General features: G+C 36.3%; 1 protein-coding gene across 2 annotated transcripts in view; it reads left to right on the forward strand.

The window, feature by feature from the left end:
* LOC145686306 (uncharacterized) overlaps positions 1-26057 on the forward strand; it is a 308465-nt gene that overhangs the window by 242990 nt on the left and 39418 nt on the right. For both annotated transcript variants that reach the window (XM_081759452.1, XM_081759453.1), the window contains one exon: positions 15875-15936. In XM_081759452.1, the coding sequence (XP_081615578.1) occupies positions 15875-15936 (62 nt within the window). The remainder of the gene's footprint in view (positions 1-15874; positions 15937-26057) is intronic.

A 26057-nucleotide genomic window follows, 5' to 3' on the forward strand; every position in this document is an offset into this window, starting at 1 on the left:
AAAACATTGGTTTCACCCGAATTACATGTGATCAAATTCTCAGACGAACAAATTTCTGCAAACGTAACGATTATGCCACAGTCAAAGTGTGTCAATGTTATCGTATTACAATTTGATGACAACTCATTCCTGAATCACAACATTACAAATTACAAATTACAATAGCATACGAACTGACGACTTAGCGTCTCGCCGTAGCAAAACATAACATTCATCACATATACAAAACATTGATGTAAACACACAAACACACACACGTGTTTACGTTATATGAAAACATTGAGTTTCTTTATCCTAACATAACATTCAATAATTAAATATGCTTCCTTTCCCAAAATAATATATTCCAAAATAATATTAATCATATGTATCAACAATATATATATATATATACAGGGTGGTCCATTTTAATCTTTCCATGGAAATATCTCGAAAATGATTGAACAAAAATGAACTGAACAAAAACTCAAATATGAAATACTATGGGGCAAATCGAATGGTGATGTCATGGTGTTCCCCAGGCCCGCTCTTCAAGGGCGACGGGGGCCAAACTTTAAAATTTTAAATGGAAACATGGGTCGAGTGACACCTCGTTCGGTAGATCTTTAAAAACTGAAAAGGGCTGTGGCAAAAGATTTTTACATCGGTCACCGTTTTCAAAATGGCAGCCAAGACAATTATGCTACCTGTATCAGTTAATTGTCCAGTAGCACTAATATGAAAACAGTTGAACATAAATGAACCAAACAAAACCTCAAATAGGAAAGCCTTGGGGGCACATCGAATGGTGTTGTCGCGGTGTCCCCAAGGGCCGCCCTTCATGGGGCCAGGGCCCAACTTTAAAATTTCAAATGGAAACTTGGGGCAAGTGATACCTCGTTCGATAGACCTTCAAACACTAAACAGAGTTGTGACAATGAACAGAACAAAAAGTGAAACAGGAAAATGACATAAAGCACGTCGGATGATGTGGTGACCCCCAGGGCCGCCTTGCATGGGGGCCCAGGGCCCAACTTCAAAACTGTCAATTGAAAAAGCATAGGTCAAGTGATATCTCGTTCGTTAGATCTTTAAAAACTAAAAAGTGTTGTGGTAAAAGATTTTTCATATCGGTTATCGTATTCAAAATGGGCGCCAAGACATGGTGCCTGTATTAGATAAAACGTCCAGTACCACTAATATGAAAACGGTTGGAGATAAATGAACTGGATAAAACCCGTATAGGAAATCTTAGAAGGTATTTATCATTCCACGCCTCGAGAATAATCCAACGGAGAAAACGATTATTAAAGTATAAGTGAGATAATGCTAAAGAGGAAATCTAATTCTTAGAAAATTATCTTTCCGATCTCCCTCCGCAAGTGGGTGAAGCGGAAATGAATCGTAAAATCTCAAATGAGAACCCCACTTTTACTTGCAATAGGTATGGTTTGTCTGGAACACTTGGGTGTACAAGTGATTGGTACTGTAATGAACCAATGTTGTGCAGATGACTTTTGAGCAAAACCAACATTTGTACAAGTTGTTCTAAAATTGCATTGTTCGACAAATTAGTTTCGCATTTCAGCTGATTCATTTTTGCACAAATCATTGCCTGCAATCAAAATGGAAAGTAATATTTAACAAGAATTTTACCTACTTTTTTCTATTACAGACACCTATCTGTTATAAAATCACATTTCAGATAATTTTGTTGTGTAGATACAATTTGCAAAAACTAAGGTTCTCGTTTGCAATTTCACCGTTTCTTCCTGTCTCGCTTCACCCACTTACGGAGGGCGTTGGAACGATGATTTTCTAGGAACTAGATTTCCTCCTTTGCATTATGGCACTTTTACTCTAAGCATCTTCTCCTCTGTTGCAACACTTTCGAGTCATGGAATGATAAATACCCTCTGTGATTTCCTATAGGAGTTTTTTCTGTTCATCCGTTATTATCTTCAACCGTTTTCATATTAGTGGTACTGGACGTTTTATCTGATACAGGCACCATGTCTTGGCGGCCATTTTGAAAACGGTTACACATATGAACAATCTTTTGCCACAACGCTGTTTAGTGTATAAAGATCTATCGAACTAAGTATCACTTGACCCATATTTTCGTTTAAAATTTCCAAGTTGGGCCTGGGCCCCATGAAAGCCGGCCCTGGGGGCACCGCGACAACGTCATTCGATTTGCCCCGTGGATTTAATATTTGAATTTTTGTTTGGTTCATTTATGTTCAACCGTTTTCATATTAGTGCTACTGAATGTTCATCTGATGCAGGTAACATATCTTGCGAGCTATTTTGAAAACGGTGACCGATATGAAAAATCTTTTGCCACATCGCTTTTTAGTTTTTAAAGACCTATGGAACGAGGTGTCACCCGACCCATGTTTCCATTTAAGATTTTAAAGTTGGGCCCCGGGCCCCCTTGAAGAGCGGCCCTGGGGCACCATGACATCGCCATTCGATCTGCCCCATGGTATTTCTTATTTTAGTTTTTGTTCAGATCATTTATGTTCAACCGTTTTCGAGATATTTCCGTGGAAAGATTAAAATGGGCCACCCTATAGATAGATAGATAGGAGAGAGAGAGAGAGAGAGAGAGAGAGAGAGAGAAGATTATATACAACAGCAGAGGATTTTGTTTCGGGAGAGGCTTGAGGAACGGGTAACAAACATTTGTGTTATACGTGCAATGATTACAAATTTATTTCGGGAGGGGCTTGAGCCCGATACCTACCCCTCAAATACGCCACTATACATCAGTCAACCGTTCCCATATTATCTCATACAGCAACGAAACAATTTTTTAGTAAAGGCAAAATAACTATCAATATTCGAGACGAGACCGAGACTTTTGAAACTGACCATGGTCTCGTCTCGGTCTCGTCTCGATTTATAGAGATCCGTCTCGGTCTCGGTCTCGTCTCGGTATGTAAAAGTCCGTCTCGATCTCGGTCTCGTCTCGGTACATAAAAGTCCGTCTCGGTATATAAAAGACCGTCTCGGTCTCGGTACCATCCCTAGCAAAGACGCTTCAATACATAACCAGTGGTCAGTTGGACAGTGGCCACCGGTTAGTATTTGGTACCAAAAATTCACCATCTTCTTAGGTATTGATCAACATCAATATAATCTATCTGCAACTTATGGTTCCTGAGCTATGGCTCCTTAAACAGCTAGAAATTGGCCATTTCTGGCCAATATCACGGGAACGGTAAGTCATAGAGAGATGATATTGGTGTTAGTCAATAAATAAGAGGAAGGTAAACATTTTGATACTGATATTAATTGGTGGCCACAAGGCAATTGGCTATTGGCCAAACCAGTGGCCAGTTGGACAGTGGCCATCGGTTACCCTTTGGTACCAAAATGTTCACCATTTACTTAGGTATTGACCGACATCAATATCATCTCTCTACAACTTATGGTTCCCGAGCTATGGCTTCTTAAATATCTAGAAATTCGCCATTTTTGGCCAATATCACGGGAACGTGGTCAATTGGCCAGTGACCATCGGTTACTAATTGGTACCAAAATGTTCCCATCCTCTTAGGTAATGAACAACAACAATATGATCTCTCTATGACTTGCGGTTCCCGAGATATGGCTCCTTAAATCTCTGAAAGTCGGCCATTTTTTGGCCAATATCTCAGGAACGGTAAGAGTGACGCGAAAAATTTAATCACTTTCTCTGGTAGTTTTTGAAGCTCTATCAAATGCACCGTTCAAAGTTGAAAAAATCGCAAATAAGAGACAGACGGGCAGACAGACAGACACACAGACATAGAGAATTCAGTAACGGACTTTTTAAGTTCGTTGAAAATTATCTCATCACAAGTTCTCGATATGGGTATATTATTACATATATTAAACACATTACGATTTACACGCATCGGTAACCTGTTCAAATTGTTTCATATATTGCAATACGTGGGCTCATTTCAGGGCTTTGTTTGGAGCACTCTGAGCTGAAGCGAGCGGAAGCTTATCAACGAACGTAAGAAGTTCGTTACTGAATTCTCTATGTCTGTGTGTCTGTCCGTCCGTCCGTCTGTCTGTCTGTCCGTTTGTCTGTTATTTGCGATTTTTTAAATTTTGAAACCTTCATTTGATAGAGTATCAAAAAATATCAGAGAAAGTGATTAAATTTTTCGCTTTACTCTTACCATTCCCGATATATTGGCCAAAAAATGGCCGACTTCCAGAAATTTAAGGAGCTATATCTCGGGAACCGTAAATCATAGACAGATGATATTGGTGTTGGTCAATATCTGAAAGGATGGTAAATATTTTGGTACCAAACAGTAACCCGTGGCCACTGGTTTGGCCAATGACCAGTTGGCCTGTGGCCACCAATTACTATCGTTACCAAGATCTTTACCATACCCTTAGGGATTGATTAACACCAATATCATCTGTCTATGACTTACCGTTCACATGATATTGGCCAAAAATGGCTAATTTCTAGATATTTAAAGAGCAGTAGCTCGGGAACCATAAGTTATAGAGAGATGATATTGATGTCGGTCAATATCTAAGAGGATAATAAATATTTTGGTACCAAATATTAACTGGTGGCCATTGTCTAACTTATCATTGGTTTGGCCAGTGGCCATCAATTAATATCGATACGAAAATGTTTAACATTCTATTATGGATTGATTAACACCAATATCATCTCTCTATGACTTACCGTTCCCGTGATATTGGTCAAAAGATAGTTCCGATTTCGGGAGATTTAAGGAGCCAAATCTCGGGAACCGTAAGTCACACTAGATCATATTGGTGTTGATCAATACCTAAAAGGATGGTGAACGTTTTCGTACCAAATAGTAACAGGTGGCCACTGATTAGCTGCCTACTGGCCAACTGGCCGCCGTTCCCCAGATATTGGCCAAAAAAGTTCGAATTTCTAGATACTTAAGCAGCCATATCTCGAGAACTAAGTCATAGAGAGACGATACTTTGCTATTTTTTGCGAGAAAGAGAAGAAGATGCGGAAAAAAGATTTACTTTAACAGTTAGAAACAATGACAGTTATCCTTCCCGCTCCATCTCTCCATTTTTTAAGTTCGTTCTGGCAATGCGCTTGGAGCATTCTGAACTGGTGTTTATTTATACGACCCAATGCCACTTCTGTGCATGCATCACAAAAAACAAAACACTGAATTGATCAACACTAATTTTAATATGGTGCTCCCTTATGGTCCGTAGATTGTTTAGCGTACATTGGCGTTTCAAAATGTCGGCATCATTAATCAAATATGGTTGACTAGAGCAGTGGCGGCGGTTGGACGTTAGAAGTGGAGGGGCAAGACATGATCTGAACAATTGTATATCAATGTTAGATTTCCTGATTGTTTCTAACACTGTTTGATAAAAGGTTGTATAACTAATAGGATACTATGTTTTTTCACTTAAAATGCCATATATCGTATTTCTATTTTATTAAGTAAATTCATAAGAGCAATACAGGTAGGTATTAACCGTTTATACTCTTAAACAACGAAAGTGTAAGAAGAGATTTTAGTTCTTGCTCATGAAAATCTTAAAATTCTGTCTGGAAAATTGTGTGATCAGATTATTTAATAAATTTGCAAAATAAATAAATAGAAGGGATAATATTAATCATAATAGTAATGAATAATGACGCTTGTTTTGCACAAGTTATATTGAAACTGGGAATTAATGAACAATTTATACTTTTAATTCTACACATGCCATTAAATGAATGTTTTTAGTCTTAGTAAACGAAATACAGAAAGTACTGCAAGCATATGCTATGACATTTAAAGAAATATGCAATTGCAATATTAATTGCTTTGAATTGCAATTAAAACGCAATTCCTGTAGCTTTCTTAACTCTATGGGAAGACAAATAACCAATACGTACTCACGCAACGGCAAATATCATATGGCACCATTTTTTCTATGAAACAATAATACATACAAAACCTTTACCAGGGTGTCCACATTCTGGAAAATAAGTGAAAGTCAGAGTAAGGTCAGGGAACTAAAAATGTATCAGGTGAAGTGAGGGAAATGGCAGATTGGTTAGGGAAAGTCAGGGAAAAATCGATTTAGGTCCATTGTTCAATTATTGAATTTATGAAATATTGTTGATTTCTTTACTGTTACTGGATGCAAAATGTGGTGTTCTCAATGATGATATTGAGGGAGTCACTGTTCTCTGATATAGTCGTTGAAACTAATTTTCTGCGAAAAACACATCTAACTACATCCTGGCATATTTGCTCAAAAGGGTAGACGCTGTTCTAGAAGAATTGCATGGTGCCACGAGGATATCTGGACAAGTGGCTGAAAACGCGAAGAAATACTATCTCCAGCTCACAGTGAAAGCTCAGACTGAAGAATTTAAGGAAGACTCGAATGAATTCATAGCCAATGATAGAGATGGTATTGGACTTGATGAGTTTTTTATTTAGTCTTAGGAAATGGGAAGAACTTCGTTGACTTATGGTCAGTTATGAAATGTGTTGTATCTTCTTTCACGGAAACGCATTTTTTGAAAGTGGTTTCACAATAAATAAACTTTTCATCGTTGTCAACTTACAAATAGAATCTCTAGTGGCTCAACGGGTCATATATGATTCTGTGATGAGAATAGGTGGATCATCAGGATTAATCTTAATAATTACAAGAGGTATGAAAAATTCAGTGAGATGTTCAATGAGACAATATTAGGTGTATTTGGAAAAGAAAAGAGAAATAAATGCTGGAGACGAGAAGAGGAAAGAGAACGGAAAATTTAGCAACAAGTAAAGGAGCTGGAGGAAGAAGAGAAGAAAATTAAACTGCGGAGACAACAAGAAGGATGTTCAGATCAATGAGAAGAAAACTATGCGAGAAAGGATGGAAAAAAATTTCTAAATGGGTTGCATTTAACAACTGCACCAGCAAAAGTATGTGTTACATAATGTGTGTGTGTGTGTGTTTTCTTTTTAAATAATCAGTAAAATCATGTATGAACTGTTTATTACTATAGGCAGTGGCGTATTTAGGGGGGGGGGGCTTCCGGGCTTAAGCCCCTCCCGAAATCTTACTTACTATAGTGAAGTATATTAAATATCTTGCAGAATTTTCACATTTTCAGGCAACCCCCCCCCGCCCGAAACTAAGCAAAGCCCCTCCCGAAACAAAATCGTAAATACGCCACTGACTATAGGTAATATTATAATACTGTGTAATTGGTATTATAATGTGTAAGCATATAGTGTGTATTTTTTTTTTCACATCTTAAGTACTTTGTATACTGCACACTTTTGTTTGTAACTTTACATTTTGTGTAATATGTTGGCCTAATCAATAACGGCCTAATGCACATATTGATAAATTTACATTCCTTTGGAAAGAAAACTGAAAAAGAAAGAAACAGAAGTGGAATAGAACAAGGCCAACTATGGGGAATGTGGAGGCTCGGGTTTCTTTCTCTTTTCGATATTTTTAAGTTATTCAGGGGCCAGGGAAATCTGCAACTTTCGTCATGGAAAGTCAGGGAAAAGTCACAGATCTTTTCTCTAAATTGTATGGACACCCTGTTTACATTTCCAAATGAAATTATATAAATTAGGACGTCACTTCAAAAAAGTAGGGGGGCAACCGCCCCCTCTTGCCCGCCCCCTAATCGCCGCCCATGGATGGTGAATGCCAGAGAAGTATGACTAGGTGTTGGGAACAAGATGGGTCCTTGGATCAAAATTTCGAGAATCGACTTATATTCAACGGTGTCAGTGCGTGCATGGGATCACACGTTTAATAACCTAACACTTGCTCTCACATTCATCCCAGCTCAATTCAAAAGCAGCGCTACATCCAGAATGCGTTTTTCCTAAAACATTTTCGTGCGCTATACTTCCCAAAACTGCAAGTATGTGCAATTTTTGTCTTTGCATACAGTAAGAACAGTGTTTCCGCAACGACATATTAAAAAATCACAAACATATTATGCCATATTTTCTACTAAAATGCTATTATATCGTTTGACTATAGTTTATATGCTTTCAGTAGTACAACATATTCCAAATATGATATTAAGTAGTAGTACTACACATCACATCAACATTCTAAATATGCAAAACGATACATACACGTGGGTCATGTCATCATTTTTACCATCCACTGAATATCTATAGGTAATGTAGTAGGGATGGTACCGAGACCGAGACTAGTCTCGGTCTCGTCTCGGTATCGTCTCAAATTATCGAGACGAGACCGAGACGGCCTTTTATATACCGAGACGAGACCGAGACCGAGACGCTCCTTTCATATACCGAGACGAGACCGAGACCGAGACGGAGCTCTATAAATCGAGACGAGACCGAGACGAGACTGAGGTCAGTCTCGAAAGTCTCGGTCTCGTCTCGAATATTGATATAGACAGCTATTAAGATTGCCCTTTACTCAAAATTTGTTTCGTTGCTGTGGTAGGTAATATGGGAACGGTTGACTAATGTTCAGTGGCGTATTTAGGGGATGGCTATTGGACTGAAGCCCCTCCCGAAACAAAATCCACTGCTGATGTATATAGTCTTCTCTGTCTCTCTCTCAACATATATATATATATATATATATATATATATATATATATATATATATATATATATATATATATATATATATACATATATATAAGCGGATCCAGGATATGATCAAGGGAGAGGCTAAACCATAGTTTGACATTTTATCCAGTGTAAAGAAAGAAGTAGGATTGAAGCCCATTTTATACAGTGTATAGCTGAGCGTCAAGGGGAGGTATAACCCCTTTAACACTCCCCTTGGATCCTCGCCTGTATATCATATCGAATATAAGTAAAAGGAAGAGTTTGTTTGTCTGAGTCTGCGTGCCTGTCTTTCTGATTGCCTGTGTGCGGCCTGGGGACCAGATGAGAGTCCAAGAGTTACCGAATTTGGGTGACAAGTATCATGACCCAGGCCTCAGACGAAGAAGAAGCGTTTTTTTTTTTTTAATTTTGAATCAGGAGGGGCTTAGGGGGCGTTTACCGGGACATATAAAAGTAGTAGAAAATGACCGATATTAGTGTCGAATACATAGTTTTCGCAGTCGCTGAGATCAATGGTGACACTTCCATTACCGATGACTTTCAAATTCAGCTACCAGTGCGTGCGGGTCGGGGTTCACCTGCGGGGGAGGGGAGTACTGAGACATGTAAAAATAATACAAAATGAACGATATTAGTGTCAAATAGCTTTCGCGTTCTCTGAGATCAATGGTGAAACTCCGATCGCATTAACCTCCAAATTCACCCCATTCAGCTGCGGGCCGGAGTTCACAGGGGGGATACCGAGACATTTAAAAGTAATCCAACATGGCCGATATTAGTGTGAAGTGTATAGTTTTGCGGTCGCTGAGATCAATGGTGTCGATGACTTTCAAATTCAGCTACCAGTGCATGCGTGCCGGGGTTCACCTGCTGGGGAGGGGGTACCAAGACATGTAAAAATAATACAAAATGACAGATATTTGTGTCAAATACATAGTTTTCGCGGTTGCTGAGATAGTGATACTCCCACAGGCCTTGACTTCCAAATACTGGTCCAATGCGAAAAATGGGTATTTCATCTAGTTGTATATAATAGTCACATATATTAAATATGTTGATTTTTTTAACATGCTGTGTGAAATATGGAAGGGGAAATTATTCTAGATACTCTGCAATACCACTAGATAAACAAGCAGTGTTGCCAACGCAACATAAAGTTGTAATTTCGCAAATTGCACTCTGTTTGATATTACATATTTCTGTTCAGTTAATTGAGTTTAGTGCGTGGGTTTTCTCGGGATTCTCCCATTTCCTCCCACTTTCTTCATTCCACCATTTCATTCATCTCTCATCATCACCGTCTCTTTTAGCCTAACCGGCACAACCGTGGGACGTAAAACTGAAAAATTTCATTTCATTTTTTAATTGAGTTTAACGCCTCTTTCAGCAGCGAGGCTATATGAGACTGAGCTCCCGCCGGGAATCTAACTCGGGTCTCTCACACCATAGGCTAACTGCTTACCCACGAAAGAGCTCTACATATTTCTAATTTAGATATTAAATTAAACCACAAAAGTACATATATTATTCAGTGTAACAAAAGACAATACATATCACTAACATCAACATTTTGGAGATCTCTAATAACTCAAATGGCAGGAACATTATAACATTAGTGTTCAGTAGTTTTAATTACAACAAGTCGCAGTTACATTATTTTAAGCAGTGTTGCGAACTTAAATAAATTGTTAATATTATTATAAATATAGTGCAAATAATGTAGCTAAAGAGCAAAATATTTTAAAATTACTCGTAATTTGTTTTATGGTACAAGAATGTTTTTCATAGTCTTTGGGCTACTTATAAGGTTAATGTCAAAGTTTTCGTTCCAGCAATACATGTGAAAGCAAATTGTAACTTAAATTAAACGTAACTGACAACTTTTTAGTATTACTAGTTGTTCTCCCTAAGCTTTAGGCCTGGTGTATTTTTTAGATTAAAACACTGCTTTATTAAAATTTTAATTACACCCTAACTGCATTTCATTTGTTATAGTTTGACCACCGACCACCTCAAACTCGATCCATACCATATAGCTATATGCAATTATTCAAGGACTTACAGTTAGTAATACACATTGTGTTGATTTTTGATTTGTTTTGTTTTAGTTTAACGTCTCACGGTTATGCTAGGGCGGCTAAAGAAGACGTGAAGTTACTGATCATAGTGGAATCCGAAAAACTTCGGTCGTTGAACATTACCGCCACCGGGAATCGAACTCGGGACCATGCGAACCAAAATCAAGCGTACTAGCTACTACAGCAAATGGGGGTTCTTACATTGTGTTGATTTAAATAATTGAGTCAGTGTTGCCAGATCCAAAGATCAAAAAGTAACGTGTCTGTCCTCCAAAAGTAGAGGATATGAACTATTTGTAGCCCATATATAGAAATGAATTATTTGGCAACTAATGACTGGTACTAATGAAATAATTTTTAAAATAGACCGGAAAATGTGATGGACATATTGCAAGGCGAAATTATGATCGATAGACGAAAACAATTTTAGACTGGATACCACGTGACAAAAACATCCTAGGAAATGTCCGCATACAAGAAATTGTGACAAAATCAGGAACCACTGGGGAGTAACCTGGAAAAGAATTACCCAAGATAGATAGTTGTAGAGAAAACTTGGGAAGACTTCATCCAGCAGTGGATTGACAATGCTTGATTATGATGATGGTGATGATTTTATATCGAAATCTCAGAGGTAAACTAAACCAAGTCATAATTTCGTAATTTTAGAGGAATAGCGAAAAACCGGTTCCTTAACTAAGATCTATAATACTGTTTTTCAAACTATACTAAGTACTTATAATACAAAGTAGTAAGATGGCTTTAGACTTACATTATTACACCACTAGAAAGAACATAGTATATTAAAAAAAAGTATTCTAACTCAATTTGACCCAAAAGTGGCTTTGCATAGTCTACCACTAATGTTCAGATATATATATATATATACTGTATAAATTTACTAGGTAAGGTGAGGTAAAATTGGATCCAAAATTTAACGAAAGTCGTACAACGAAAAAAAAATATACACAGTGAAACCTCCCTTAACGGACACCTCTATAATACGGACATATTTTTTTATCCCGGCAAAAATATATGTTCTCTTACGGAACAAAACCCTCCCTTTTACGGACACTCTCAGATATGGACGCGGAAAGTCCTTTTTTTTTTTTTAAAAAAAAAAAACGTTTCAATAACCTCTTCATAACGGACAGGAATTGTTCTCGGTTCTGCGATATATTACAGTATTTTCTCCATAAGTGTATCTCTCATGAGTGAATCATCAAACAGAACAGCTGAACTTGATTTTTTTTTTCCCGCAATAAGCTGCTTTCTGGCGGAAATCCTAGAAAATTTTGAATAAGCAATAACACTCATGCAGGGTTAGTCGTAAGGCCAGGAATTCTATGCGAAAGGGAAGGAATTCTTCCCTTCCCTAACAAATTTAATCCTTTTCGTCTGGACCTTGCATCTTTATCGACAGTTTCATAGATAACAAAACAAACATTGTTTGTTTTACAATAACGTTTTCAAGGAGCAATGTTTCCTCTCTTACTTTTTCGGAAAAGAAACATTTTTCTTTTACTTATGATACTGGAACAAGTGTGGCTTGGAGTTTTCCCGGCTTCCTTTTCCATTTTACCTAAAAGGATATTCTTTGTGATTGGGCCTGGGTCAATAAACATATGCACACACCCCCATTCTGTCAACGATGATGCCGCACCAGTACACAAACACACACACACACATGTTTCTTCTGCAATCGTAATTAGGATTTTTAGAGGACACTTGCTAGTGAGTTTTATTACCGCTGTACAGGAAAAAGCATGCCTTTTTCGTTAAACATTGCCCAGCAATAATAGGCTATGATTTAATAGAAATGAATTTCTCCTTCATCCCTCCCAGTAATTCAAATGTGTACTAAATAAGAGTATTTTCATATTGAATTTTACGTATTTACGCTAATACAAAATGTATTTACTATATATTACAGCATACAATTACCGTTATGAGAAATTAAACTTCTGTAACCTCTCTATAACGGACACCTCTCAGTAACGGACAAAACTTCATGTCCCATTGGTGTCCGCTATTGAGAGGTTTCACTGTATATATTTTTTTGACTACTTAATACTTCATGTTGCTGCAAAACTACGAAAATAAATACAAAGAAAAACTAGAAAGTTAAGAATCACTTGTTTCGGCGAGAGAGAGAAAATAGATATTGATAGCTCGAATTAACTTATATAATATGTATGTTTATGTTTCGGAAGTAATTTTCAATCAGTATAAAATTTCAACGTAATGAACGCAAGATTGGTTTTCTCGAATAAAGATCACATGCACCGCTAAGAGCTCAGGAATAAGCTTAACCTATGTTACGGCAGTGGATATACGAGTATGCGTATGTAACGCATTACAACTTTAGGAACTTGTATAAGAAACAGAATGTACTTAAATTTAGACGCGAACTATGCGAAAGATCTGACTTTGAATCTAACTTGTTTCGTGATGCAACCCGAGGCCACACATGGCAAAGATGAGTGCCGTATCTCCCACCACAAAGTTCAGGAATTTCGTGTTATAAGATGTCAATTAAACACGTAGATGTGAAACGGTAATAAAGCATTTGATCAATTTTAAACAAAATATATTGTAGTAATAATTTACCCTATTTGTTAAGATAATGAACCTTATATTATGTTTTTAAAATGACAGTCAAAACAGAATGTATTGGATAATAAATGAGAAATTGTAAAATTTCAATTTCGGTACGATTAAATACATTCATGCTGCTATGTGTTGCGTTATCCGTTAGAATGTATTGAACAATTCTTTTTCTAAGGAAGGAAATAAACTACTGTATAGTACTGAAGTTAATTTAATAGAGTTTAATTGTATAGGCAGTCCTGAGGCCATATATGAGAAAGTCTTTTGCTGAAAGTGAAATATGGGTTACTATTAGAATTTTATCCTAGATATGATATACCTACTGATGATTGAAACTGGAACACACGCATGGAAGGCATCAGCGCTAGCAAATTAGCTCTGAAGAAGTACACCATACTATAATTCTAAGTCAAGAATAAGGCCAAAAATAAGAAGCAGAAACGACAGACTTTACGATAATAATACTTTTACAATTTTAATTTCACCTGTTTATTTCGAGACTTTCGAGACGAGACCGAGACGAGACCGAGGTTTGGCCCTCGAGACCGAGACCGAGATCGAGACAAGGATTTGTTGACCGAGACGAGACCGAGACCGAGACGGTGATTTTTGACTCGAGACGAGACCGAGACCGAGACAACTACTTTTAAACCGAGACGAGACCGAGACTGTACAAAGTCTCGTCTCGTCTCGTCTCGATACCATCCCTATAATGTAGTCATAGTCGCATTCAGAGTCAGCTTCCTATCTTCTGTCACTAAGCAGCGCCTCTCTGACTTCGGCGGATAACCAAGTTTACACGTGCCATGAACTCATTGTAAGCTGCTATCACTTCCTTTCCTACGCACTATCTTACGTGTACACTATTAAGATTTCATTATAACAAATTATATCGAGTCAATCTTTTACTTCATTTTTCGAGTTTTTGACAAGAATTGCCTAGTTTGGACCCACTGTGTGACGGTATGTTGATTTTTCTGTGTTAACATGATTTCCTTTTACAGGATGTTTAAATAACATTGATGAAGTAACCTAACAAATCAACACTTCTTTAAACGGATATGCATGAAAAGTAGTGATTTTTTAACGATAAACTCAATAACAATTAGCATTATAATTGCATTTAATTTATTTCTTCACATGTGTAGAATATAGGAAGAACACAAAGGCGTTTAGAAATCCTAGGTATATCTTTGAATAAATATAATGCAGTCAATTATTAAAGACGCCCTTTTGTCTAGGTTGCTAATGGTCATACTTTTGTTTAAGTAGCAGCTCTCGTCTCACATATTCTTAGTACGGATTCCAACCAATCAACCTATGTGTTATATTAATAAAAATGCATTAAGATGTCATGATTGATCAACAGTATTGCCACTTTTGTTGTAGAAGGTAATTCGGCTGAAAAATTCTTATATGAATCAAGACATCCCCAGAAGGAAAACTTCATAGACAAGTTTAATGGAACTCTACAATTTATTAACTTATGTTTAAGTTATTTAAATGACCACACTTCACGAATTATGAGAAATATACGGAATATATATAAAGAATATACGGAAATATATAGATTTTCAATATACGGAATTTTTAGAAGTGACAGAAGTAATTGTTATTACTGATGATTAGAAAGTATGAACTAATGATTACACATCACGTTTTGTTCTAATATTTTAAATACGATGGCACGGTTGGAATAAAAAATGTTTTCTGAATGATTTTGTTTTGTAGACACTTTCATTACTACATTAAGAAATGGAAAACGTGCTGTGTACCCTTAAATTGAAACCATTAACACCTTTGATAACCATTGTGGTTAAACAGATACACGTCAAAAGGGAAATCAGTGGAGATTGTCGCTTCTCCCATTGAGCTTTGAACAATCTTTATGCTAAGGAGTGTTAATTTATATGTATGACGGTACATCATTTTCAAATGTTCAGATGATTTGAGTGGGTAGAGTATATGCTTATCCAGGAGAAGTAGGGAATTAAGTTTTTTCTTTTTAATTATTGAAATGAAATATATAGTCCTATGCTATTTCTAGCGATTTGAATGTTCAACTAGTCGTGAAAAGCTAACCGAATCTGGAAGAAAATATGTAAACGTTTGCATCATAATTGCATTGTCTTGCATTACTGAAATCCTCAAATTAATACACATATTTCTAAGATATCTCAGGGAGATATTGTGTCGGATACTGAGGCAAAAGATCTTTTAAGTGGGTGGGGGTTAAAAGTAAATATACTCTATTTGCATGTAAAGAAGTAAAATTAAAATCGAACTGACTCATTCCAGTGAACTGGACAAACAATGGAAAATTAAAATATCGAGAACTTGTATTTGAAACCTGAATACGAAGAAGAATAGGGCTTAAGGACATATTTATGTAGAGAATATAGTGTCAGAGGAAAAAGTGAACATTTGTTCTACCAAACAATATACAATGGTTATTATTATTGTTATTATTGTACTTGTGATTTTGTGGCATTCCCTCCCACAGAACATTTCTAACTACGCCTATGTACATACGTAGAATCATATATAATTATGAAAGCGCATTATTTTAAGTTGTAACAAATTGTCTCTTTATTGTGTACGCTTTTTCTTCAGACTTAATCCAATCTTTGGTTCCTGTGGGCGCATTATTACTGGTGACAGCTGGAGCTCACTATGTAAGCAAATTTTATATTTGTTTCTTCTCTTGATATAGACAGAATAGAAGAGCACAGATAGACCTATACACTTTGTTAGTACTGCAAACAAGCAAAAAAAAAAAAAAAAAAAAAAATAGTTTTATAAATTTTGTTGTATTATTTAAAGATATTTTCATTAAATGAATATTTTCGTAATCTTCATAGTTCATTTTGGGTTAAATATCAGCGTCATTACCAGCGCTTTTCATCCTGTCACGATACACATCTGTGTCGTAGATAGTACAAAATAAAATATTTAAAAAAGAGAAAGTAGCAAATTTAATTGGCTTAGGTATCAATACAAAAACCAAGCAGAAATATTCAAGAACAATTGATATAATCAATATCAGTTTAGAAAATAATTCTCCAATTTAAGCATGTTCAAAATAATTAGATAATACAAAGTTTTTTATAATCTTATAAGGAACATTTTCGGACTGTCCGAAGCGAATTCTAATAAGTATGTTTGTTTACGGCTCTAATATAAGCTACCAAGTGAAATAATTTTGTTTTGAGCCATAACTACTAAATACATGAAGGACTAAGCAAGTTCCCACTTGGCACACTACGTCCCTGGGATGTCCCATTTTGATCCCAATCATCCCATTCGGTTCCCGAGATTATCGAGACAATGAGAAGACATCCCATGGACGTCCTGCATGGGACGTCCTGAAGGATTCCCATGTAGGATGTACACGGGACGTCCCACATGGGACAGGAGGTCCGAGGGAAGACCAATAGACATCCCTTCGTGGTCCCGTTGAATATCCCGAATCCCGGGATATTAGCGGACATCTGGATCTCCCGCGGAAATCCTGTGGATGTCCCGGGAGCACATTCGGATATTCCGGGATGTCCCGTCGTCCGTTGCGGGCTCAGTCTCGGACATCCCATAGACGTACTTGTGCTATGTGGGTTCATGATATATATATATATATATATTTATTTATTTTATTTTATTTATTTATTTATTTATTGTCAACACAACAGGCTATAGCCCAATTACAGTGTTGTAAATTACACAATTACATGTTCGTAACTCTTGATAACATAACTTGAGTTCACAACTCTTGATAACTCATGATAATGGCATTCCGAAATTTCTTAGGCGACATATCACATATATCAAATTCATTGTTATTTGTACACATTCTATTATACAAAGCTGTTGTCCTCCAGATTGGTGATTTCATCATTATATTAGTTCTTGATTTTCTGCAGTAATAAAGACCAGTGTTTCTACGTACTTTTAATGTGGGGACATGAAAATTCAATAAAGAAACTAAATCAGGACAATCCAAAATATTTCGCGTTATTTTTTGAATGAATAACAAATCCATCATATGTCGCCTTTGTTCTAGTGTAGGAAGATTAAAGTTAGCAAGTATGGTTTTACAGCTGTCAAATGTAGGATAAATGTGAGTTTCTTTATATGTTAGAAATTTAAAAAATTTTGTTTGTATTCTTTCTAATTGCTTGCGATGTTTTATGTGAGTCGGATTCCAAATAGTAGAGGCATATTCTAACTTTGAGCGAACATATGCATTGTACAACTTCTGTAATGTTGAACAGTTCTTAAATTCTTTTCCCGTTCTAATTATGAATCCTAATAGCTTGAATGCTTCGCTTGTTATATTTACAATATGATTGTCAAACGTTAACTTAGAATCAAACGTAACACCCAGATCTTTAACTGATTCATGCCTATTTACTATATATTTATTAATTTCATAATTAAAGTGACGAGGTGATTTGCTCCTAGTGAATGATAATACTTTGCACTTGCTTTCATTGACCCCAAGTTGATTCGAAGAGCACCAGTTACCAATATGATCTAGACCTTGCTGCAGTATATATATATACTCTGTGTGTAAAATATGATTGTTCTAACCTTATAAATTAATATTAACCTTTTTGACTAGTGTTAATATATTATCAACTTTGATCAAAGTCGTTAACCAAAAATATGATATTGTCATGAATATCTCAGTTAATAATCTGTTTCAAACTTTGTTCTAAAATCTAACTGCATTACTATTACTGAATGAAAATATTAAAAATGGTAAGAAGTTTGCTGAATATGTCTTGTATCTCTTATATTAGCAACATTTCTAATATTTATTTTAATCAAACAGGAATATGGGATGGCCACATTTTTTCGAAAACGAAAAATGAAAAAAGAAAAATTTTTCGAAAAAACGAAAACGAAATTTTTTTCGAAAAACGAAAATTTTTCAAAAAGAAAATTTTTTCAGAAAAACGAAAAACGAAAGCGCAGAGACGGAAAACGGCAGATAAATTCGTCACTAAAACGAAGCAAATGATTGAACAACTCGAGCAGAGCCCCTCGCATATTTTCAATGCAGATCAAAGCCGTTTTGACAAAGAGCTACATTCTGCTTGAACTTTGTCGTTACAAGGTGCAAAACGAACCTACGCCGAAGTTGGATCTACATCAGCTACTACCCATTCGTACATGATATATCCTGTCGTTTCCGTGGAAGGAAAACTAATGAGTTCAATGTATCTCCTCTGCTCCGAGCCAAGTGGCCACTTTCCAGCTAACAAACTTCCCGATTCATTTAACATTCGTTCATATGCTGGTAAAAGTGCAAACGTGAACAAGAACAACATGACTGACGTTTTTTGGCCTTCTATTGATCAGACTAAACTGCTGCTTCTCGTTGATTCATGGAGCACTAATAAAGATGAAGAGTTGGAGCAGATACCAGAATCTGTTCAACTTACACGACTCCTCATTCCTGCTGGTTATACACCACTTATAGAACCATTGGATGAATTCTTCTTCCGTCTGTATAAGAACTTTGTAAAATACATAACCGATACCATTCTCATGTCTTCGGACTTTAAAATATGGGAAAAAGACAGCTTTATTAACCTGGAATCACTCACCCACTTCCAGTTCAGAGACCCAAGGTTCCAAGACATGATAAGATATGCATTTTACAAAACTGGATCTTCAAGACGCACCTGAATCATTTCGGACTCCTGTCGACTACTGCTTGAATTTCAATACTGGTGACACTTGTGATGAGCCTGATTGTTTATCTTTATCGTTCCTCAGATGTGCTCACTGTTGTTCCACTTTTATATAAACCGCACAACCATTCTTAAAGTACACAACAGATGCAACTAAACGTGCATAAGATCTCTTATCAATCCAAGATTAGTTTTACATACTTCTGAACTTTTCACACTTTAAGGTTTCATATCGGTTCTTCCCATGTACCTTTCAAGATTGCTTTAACAACATAATAGTTTCTTATCAACTGTAATAATTGTAGAACTGTTCTCAAGCACTATTTTGATCATATTCTGGTTTACGTTGAATCGACTGAAATGGCAGAAGACATTACCATTAATTTCGCCTGTTCCAGAATCCGTAACTACTCAACACATAGGGGTTGGTAAAAACTAACTTCATATTTGAATTTCTGGGAACAAGCTAGCCTAAATTGATATGCCACATGATTTCCTTCCAATTTCAAAATTTCGATAACTACAATATGGCGAGTTTTAAGATGGCCGACATGATGCGCAATATACCTATTCCGAAGAGCTTCACACCCGATACTCACACCTTAAATATGATCTCAATTCCTCCACTCGTTTCAAAATTACATTATGTTTATATGCACTTTCTGCGTTCTGTATTCAAAATTTGGATCCCTTTATCTCCGGCCTGTTTATAGTCTGTCGCTAAAAGCTTGTTTTTCTCGGTTTCTTTGGGTGCTGCATCTGATGATAGCAAGCATTTTCAGAAATCGAATTGTTAAAAAAAAAAAAAAAAAAACAAGAATGGTCCCTTGTCAATCTTCTTCGCGATGGGCTCCAAGAAAATAAAATGCTTCTCCCTTAAGTATTTTTCAGAAAGAGGGAGAGGGAAAAGCATAGGGAGCCAAGTCTAGGGAATATGAAGGATTATGAAAACATTCATTGTTTTTGCGAGCCAAATATAGGGTGACAACGTTGCACAAGTAAGGGAGTGGCTTGTCATGGTGAAGGCACCAACCAGAAGGATGCAGTTTCAATCGTTTCCGTTGGATATATTTAGCAAGAACGTGCAAAACAGACTTTTTGTCCAAAACAGAACACTCATCAGTAAACGTCATATGTGGGGAACTTCATGCTGGTACACATGACAGTCAAAGAAAGAAATGGCCATGACTTTTCCCCCTGACCTACAAACTTCGCCTTGTTTGCGGCAGAGAATCAGATGATTTCTCTAAATATACATCCCCATGCTAAAGAACCAGACATTAAAGTTCTCAATAAACTTCCACTCACATCATCGTCTCTTTAGGAGTCAGTAATCTTGGTACTTATCTCGCAGAAACGTTTCTCATGTCAAGTACTCATGTAGAATCGGAAACACTCCCATGGAAGAGCTGTAACATGTATACAAGTCTACCAACTATTATTTGTCATTCTTGACAGCATAATAACACCACTAAGTTAATCATGGTTACGTTTATTGCTATTGCTGGAGCACCTGGACAGCCTTGTTTTTTTATTATTGGAATACGGTCCTCCTTAAATTTTTTCAACCATCGAGGTGGTGTGGATTGTGGCAGAACATTTAACCATATGCCTGCTGCAACAATATGTACACTTCTATGTCGGATTTCTACAACTAGTAAAGATGCGCACGAGTCGAGATTTTAGCCTGTCTCGACTCGTCTCGAGAAAATGTTGTCTCGACTCGAAAATATGTTTCTGTCTCGACTCGTGTTTCGACTCGACAGTTTCTGTCTCGACTCGACTGAAATTCGAGTCGAGACAAAATACCCGAGTTAAAATATTCGCACACATCAGCTAGAACATTATGACTACCTACCTAATTGTCAGTATGTCCACCTTTGGCACGGATAGCAACGGCGATGCGTCTTGGCATGGACGCAATGATTCTTTGTAGATCGCTGGAGAGATTTGGCACCACATGTGCACACAGGTCACCTAATTCCCGTAAATTCCTGGGAGGGGGGGCGGTGCGCTCTGACGTTACATTCAATTACATCCCAGATGTGTTCGATTGGGTTCAGATTCGGCGAGTTGGGGGCCAACACATCACCTGGAACTCGCCCCTGTGTTCCTACATCACACTCCTGGCCTTGTGACATGGTGCATTATCTTGTCGAAAAATGCCACAATCGTTGGGAAACGGTCGTCATGAAAGGGTGTACGTGTGTGTACGCCTCGACCGTCATGGATGCTCGAGCTCCACTAGACACATGGATGCATAAGCGTAACCTTGGTCCATATGTTTGAGAGGAGGACAAAACATTCGTGCACACACACACACACACACATACACTCACACACACACACACACACACATATATATATATATATATATATATATATATATATATATATATATATATATATATATATATATATATATATATATATAGACAGTTCCATAATTCGTGTAATTTTCTACAGCACTGGGAGAAGATGAAGTTTACACGCTATTAATGTAAAACTTGGCACTCTTATTGAGAAATACCTGAATATTTCGAATTTCTACAGGAAATAAGAGAAAATTGCTGTTTAGCCCCCTTTTTATGTATGTAAACACGAAAGTTCATTTTCCTTATGGGAGATTCAATGTTAAATTTTGGAAGCAGGTTTCTCCAATAATTATTCGTGAAGATTTTGAGTCAAATGAGTTGTATTTGTTACAAAATGCAAAAACATTCATTCACAAAGCTAGTAAACCGTCTCAAACATTATTTTGAGAAGGCCCCCATTTTGGGGCAAGGGGCGTAAAAAGGTGGTGGATGATGTGTTACAAAAACCCCAAAATTTATTTTCGGAATGCCAATAAGCGTCAAGATTAATCACAAATGTCACAGAATTAATGCTCCGAAGCTCCTTACATGTAAGAGTGACTGATAATGGGGCTACAATCCCCTTTCAAAAATAAAAAAATCTCCATAAATATCTTTAGTAGGGACATACGAGAAAAAGGTATTTTTTGTCAATTAATGTGAAATTTGGCGTTCGCACCGCCTTAGGGGGTACAGGGGGCGAAGCATCAGATGATGGATATTTATAAAAATTCAAAATGTTGTTCTGGAAATGCCAGTGAGCGTCAAATTTTTCACAACTATCACAGAATTAATATTCTAATGCTCCTTGCATATACAGTGACTTATATGGGGCTACAGCCCCCTTTCAAAAATAAAAAACGTTACCATAAATATCCTTACAGACATACGAGAAGAAGTTTTTTTTTTTGTTAATTAATGTGAAATTTGGCGTCATTGTAGCAAAAGAGTATGCGTTTTTCAAATCTGGAATGTTATTTTGGTAACGCACCGAATTAGGGGGCACAGGGGTGAAGCATCAGCTAATGGATCTTTATAAAAATTCAAAATTTTGTTCCGGAAATGCCAGTGAGCGTCAGATTTTTCACAACTGTCACAGAATTAATATTCTAATGCTCGTTGTATGTGCCACCCCCTTTCAAAAATAAAAAAAAAAATCACCATAAACATCCTTAGTAGGTACATATGCGAAAAAGGCATTTTTTGTTAATTAATCTGAAATTTGGCATCATTGTAGAAAAAAGGGATGTGTTTTTCACATCTGGAATGTTATTTTGCTAACCACCGCCTTACGGGAGCACAGGAGCGAAGCATCAGATGATGGATCTATATAAAAATTCAAAATTTTGTTCCGGAAATGCCAGTGAGCGTCAAATTATTCACAAATGTCACATAATTAGTATTTCAATGCTCCTCTCATAGCCAGTGACATATATGGGGCTACAGCCCCCTTTCAAAAATAAAAGAAAACATAACCATAAATATCCTTACAGACATACGAGAAAAATATATTTTTTGTCAATTAATGTGAAATTTGGCGTCCGCACCGCCTTAGGGGGCACAGGGGGTGTAGCATAAGTTGGTGTATCTTTATTAAAATTTCAAATTTTATTTTGGAAAATCCAGCGTGTGTGTCAGATTGATCACAAATAATACAAAATTAATATTCCGATATTCCTTGCATGTACCAGTGACTGTTCTTGAGCTGCAGTCCCCTTCCAAAAATCACATAAAAAATTCACGATAAATATCCTTAGCAGGGACGGAAGAAGCTGTATTTTGTCAAGTAATGTGAAATTTGGCGTTATGACAGTAAAAATCTGGAATATTATTTTGGTAACAGGAGGCACAGGGCACGGTGGGTAATTTGGTACCTTTGGGGGGTCATAGGGGGGGACTGATAGAAATTCCAAATTTTATTTTGAGAGTGCTCATGAGTGTCAAATTAGTTGCTAGATGCACAGAATTAATGTTCCATACTACTTTTATGTACCAGTGACTACAGCTCTGTTTGAAAAACACCGTAAAATCCATATGATTGTCCTTACCCAAAGATCTACTGCCAGAGGCAATTGTTTTACAATTAATGTGAAATTTGGCATTATTTCCTTTTAAAAAGTTTGTTTAGAAAGAATTTATTTATTTATTTATTTGCCATCAACACAACAGGCATAGGCCCAATTATAGTGCTGGTGTATTTTGTGATAAGTAGAACACATTCTCTAAATTGGTGATTTCAATAATACGTTGGTCCTTGCTTTTTTGCAATAAAACAGACCAGAGTTATTAGCACGAGTTTTAAGTGTCGGGACATGAAAATTTAATGTTGATATGAGATCCGTACAATTAAATTCGTTTTGTACTATTTTATGGAGAAAAATAATATGTGTCACGTTTCGCCTTTGTTCAAGTGTAGGGATATAGAAGTTGTCTATTAATGTTAGATAATTTTCATAATATGGATAGATTCCAGTTGTCTTGTACGTCAAGAATTTGATAAATTTAGATTGGACCTTTTCCAGTTGGTGTCTGTATTGCTGTTGTGATGGGTTCCAGATCACAGCAGCATATTCCAGTTTTGATCGGACATAGGCATAACACTTTTTTGTTAGTGTAGTACTATTGTTAAATTCCTTTCCAGTTCTAATTATGAACCCTAACATCTTGAGAGATTCATTAACCATGTTCTCTATATGGTTATTAAATGTCAGTTTCGTATCTAATATAACTCCAAGATCTTTGACTGAATTTAATTTATTTAGTAAGATCTGATTCATTGAGTAATCGAACTCAGACTTTTGTTTCTGATAAATGATAAAATGCTACATTTGTTTATGTTTACATTAAGTTTGTTAAGAGAACACCAATTAGCAATATTTTCCATGTCACGTTGTAAATCGAGACAGTCATGGATGGTCTTTATCCTACCGTATATTTTGAGGTCATCAGCAAAAATCAATTTGTTACTTAATAATATATGATCAGGGAGATCGTTAATGAATAAAAGGAACAATAACGGACCTAGATTAGAGCCCTGGGGAATTCCAGAATATGCAACATAATCAGTTGATTTATATTCCTTGTAGATAACAGTTTGTTTTCGATTATTTAAATATGATGAAAAGAACTTGATCAAGGGAGAAGAGAATTTATATTCACCTAGCTTATGTAATAGTATTTTGTGATTGACTCTGTCAAACGCCTTTTCAAAATCTATATATATTACATCAACCTGACATCCTACATCTAACGAATTTGCTATAAAGTCTGTGATAAATGCAAGGTTTGTTGTTGTTGATTTGTGTGGGATAAAGCCATGTTGATATGGTGAGATTACGGGTTGGATGTGGTCAATTATCCGTCGGTATAGGATTCTTAAGTGACAATAAGATAATACCCATGTGTACATTTCTTTCAGGGGCGTGGTCTCAGAATTTCTTTTGTCTAATTAGAGTGTCAATGTGAAATGTTGAAAGTAGTTTTCTCTAATTATTTGTAAGAATTTTGCGGTAAATTTGCATTTTTAGTTAGAAAATACAATAACACTCTTTCGCTTGTACCTATGATGGTGCATGCGTTTGCAATTTTATTACGGTTATTCCTTCTAATTGGGCAACAGTAGCGACAAGAAAAATTCAAACTTCGTTATTTGTGTTATTGGCGTGAGCGTAAAAGTAATCACTAATATCACAGAATTTACGCTCAGAAGCTAGTTCCATGTGCCGGTGGTCATTGTGGAGCTATCCCTTTCCGGTCCCAACATCACTTTGAAAACCACAATAAATATCCACACCACCTTACATGACTACGACTGTGGAAAGTGGGATCATACAGTTATTGTGTAAGAAGTAGGGAAAAGTTAACGTTTATTTTATTTTTTTTATGAATAAAGGAAACAATATTAAAACTTAAAATTCACCTATTTGATTTTTAATTACTTCTCAATACGATTTTTTTGTTGGTGGTACTTGCGGCAATTTTTACTGTCATTTTGTGTTCTATTTCGAGCTGGTTTGCTTAAGTGTGCAGAAAATATACAGGTGACTTGTATGTGTGATTTTATGCTATAAGAGTCCAATTTGGCTTTTAAAAACACAAAATTATTTGATTATATTCCAGAGATGCCGAAACAACAAAACTATATATCCTTAATCTGGTACACTGACAGACGATATTCATTTACACTAGATTCGAGATTTAAAAAAAAATCAAAACATTCTTCTACAATAATGACAAATTCCACATTAATTGTAAAGCATATTTACCTTCTTCCTGTATGTCTCTGCTAAGGATATTTATCGTAAATTATATTAATTTTGGAAAGGTGGCTGTAGCCCAATATCAGTCACTGGCACAGGCAAGGAGCATCGGAATATTAATTTTGTATCATTTGTGATTAATCTAACACTCCCTAGAATCTCCAAAATAAAATTTGAAATTTTTATGAAGATCCACCAAATTATGCTTTGCCCCCTGTGCCCCCTTAAGGTGGTGGTTATACTTTTTTTGCTACAATGCCGCCAAATTTCACATCAATTTTAAAAAATACCATCTTCTCGTATGTCCCAATAAAGACATTTATGGTGATTTCATATTTATTTTTTTGAAGGGAGTTGTAGCCCCATGTAAGTTACCGGTACATGCAAGAAGCATTGGAATATTAATCCTGTGGCTGTTGTGAAAAATCTGACGCTCATTGGCATTTCCGGAACAAAATTTTGAATTTTTATAAAGATCCATCACCTG

The sequence above is a fragment of the Thermobia domestica genome, chromosome 5 (genome assembly GCF_964235325.1).
Source record: "Thermobia domestica chromosome 5, izTheDome1.hap1.1, whole genome shotgun sequence".
Classification (NCBI taxonomy): Eukaryota; Metazoa; Arthropoda; class Insecta; order Zygentoma; family Lepismatidae; genus Thermobia; species Thermobia domestica.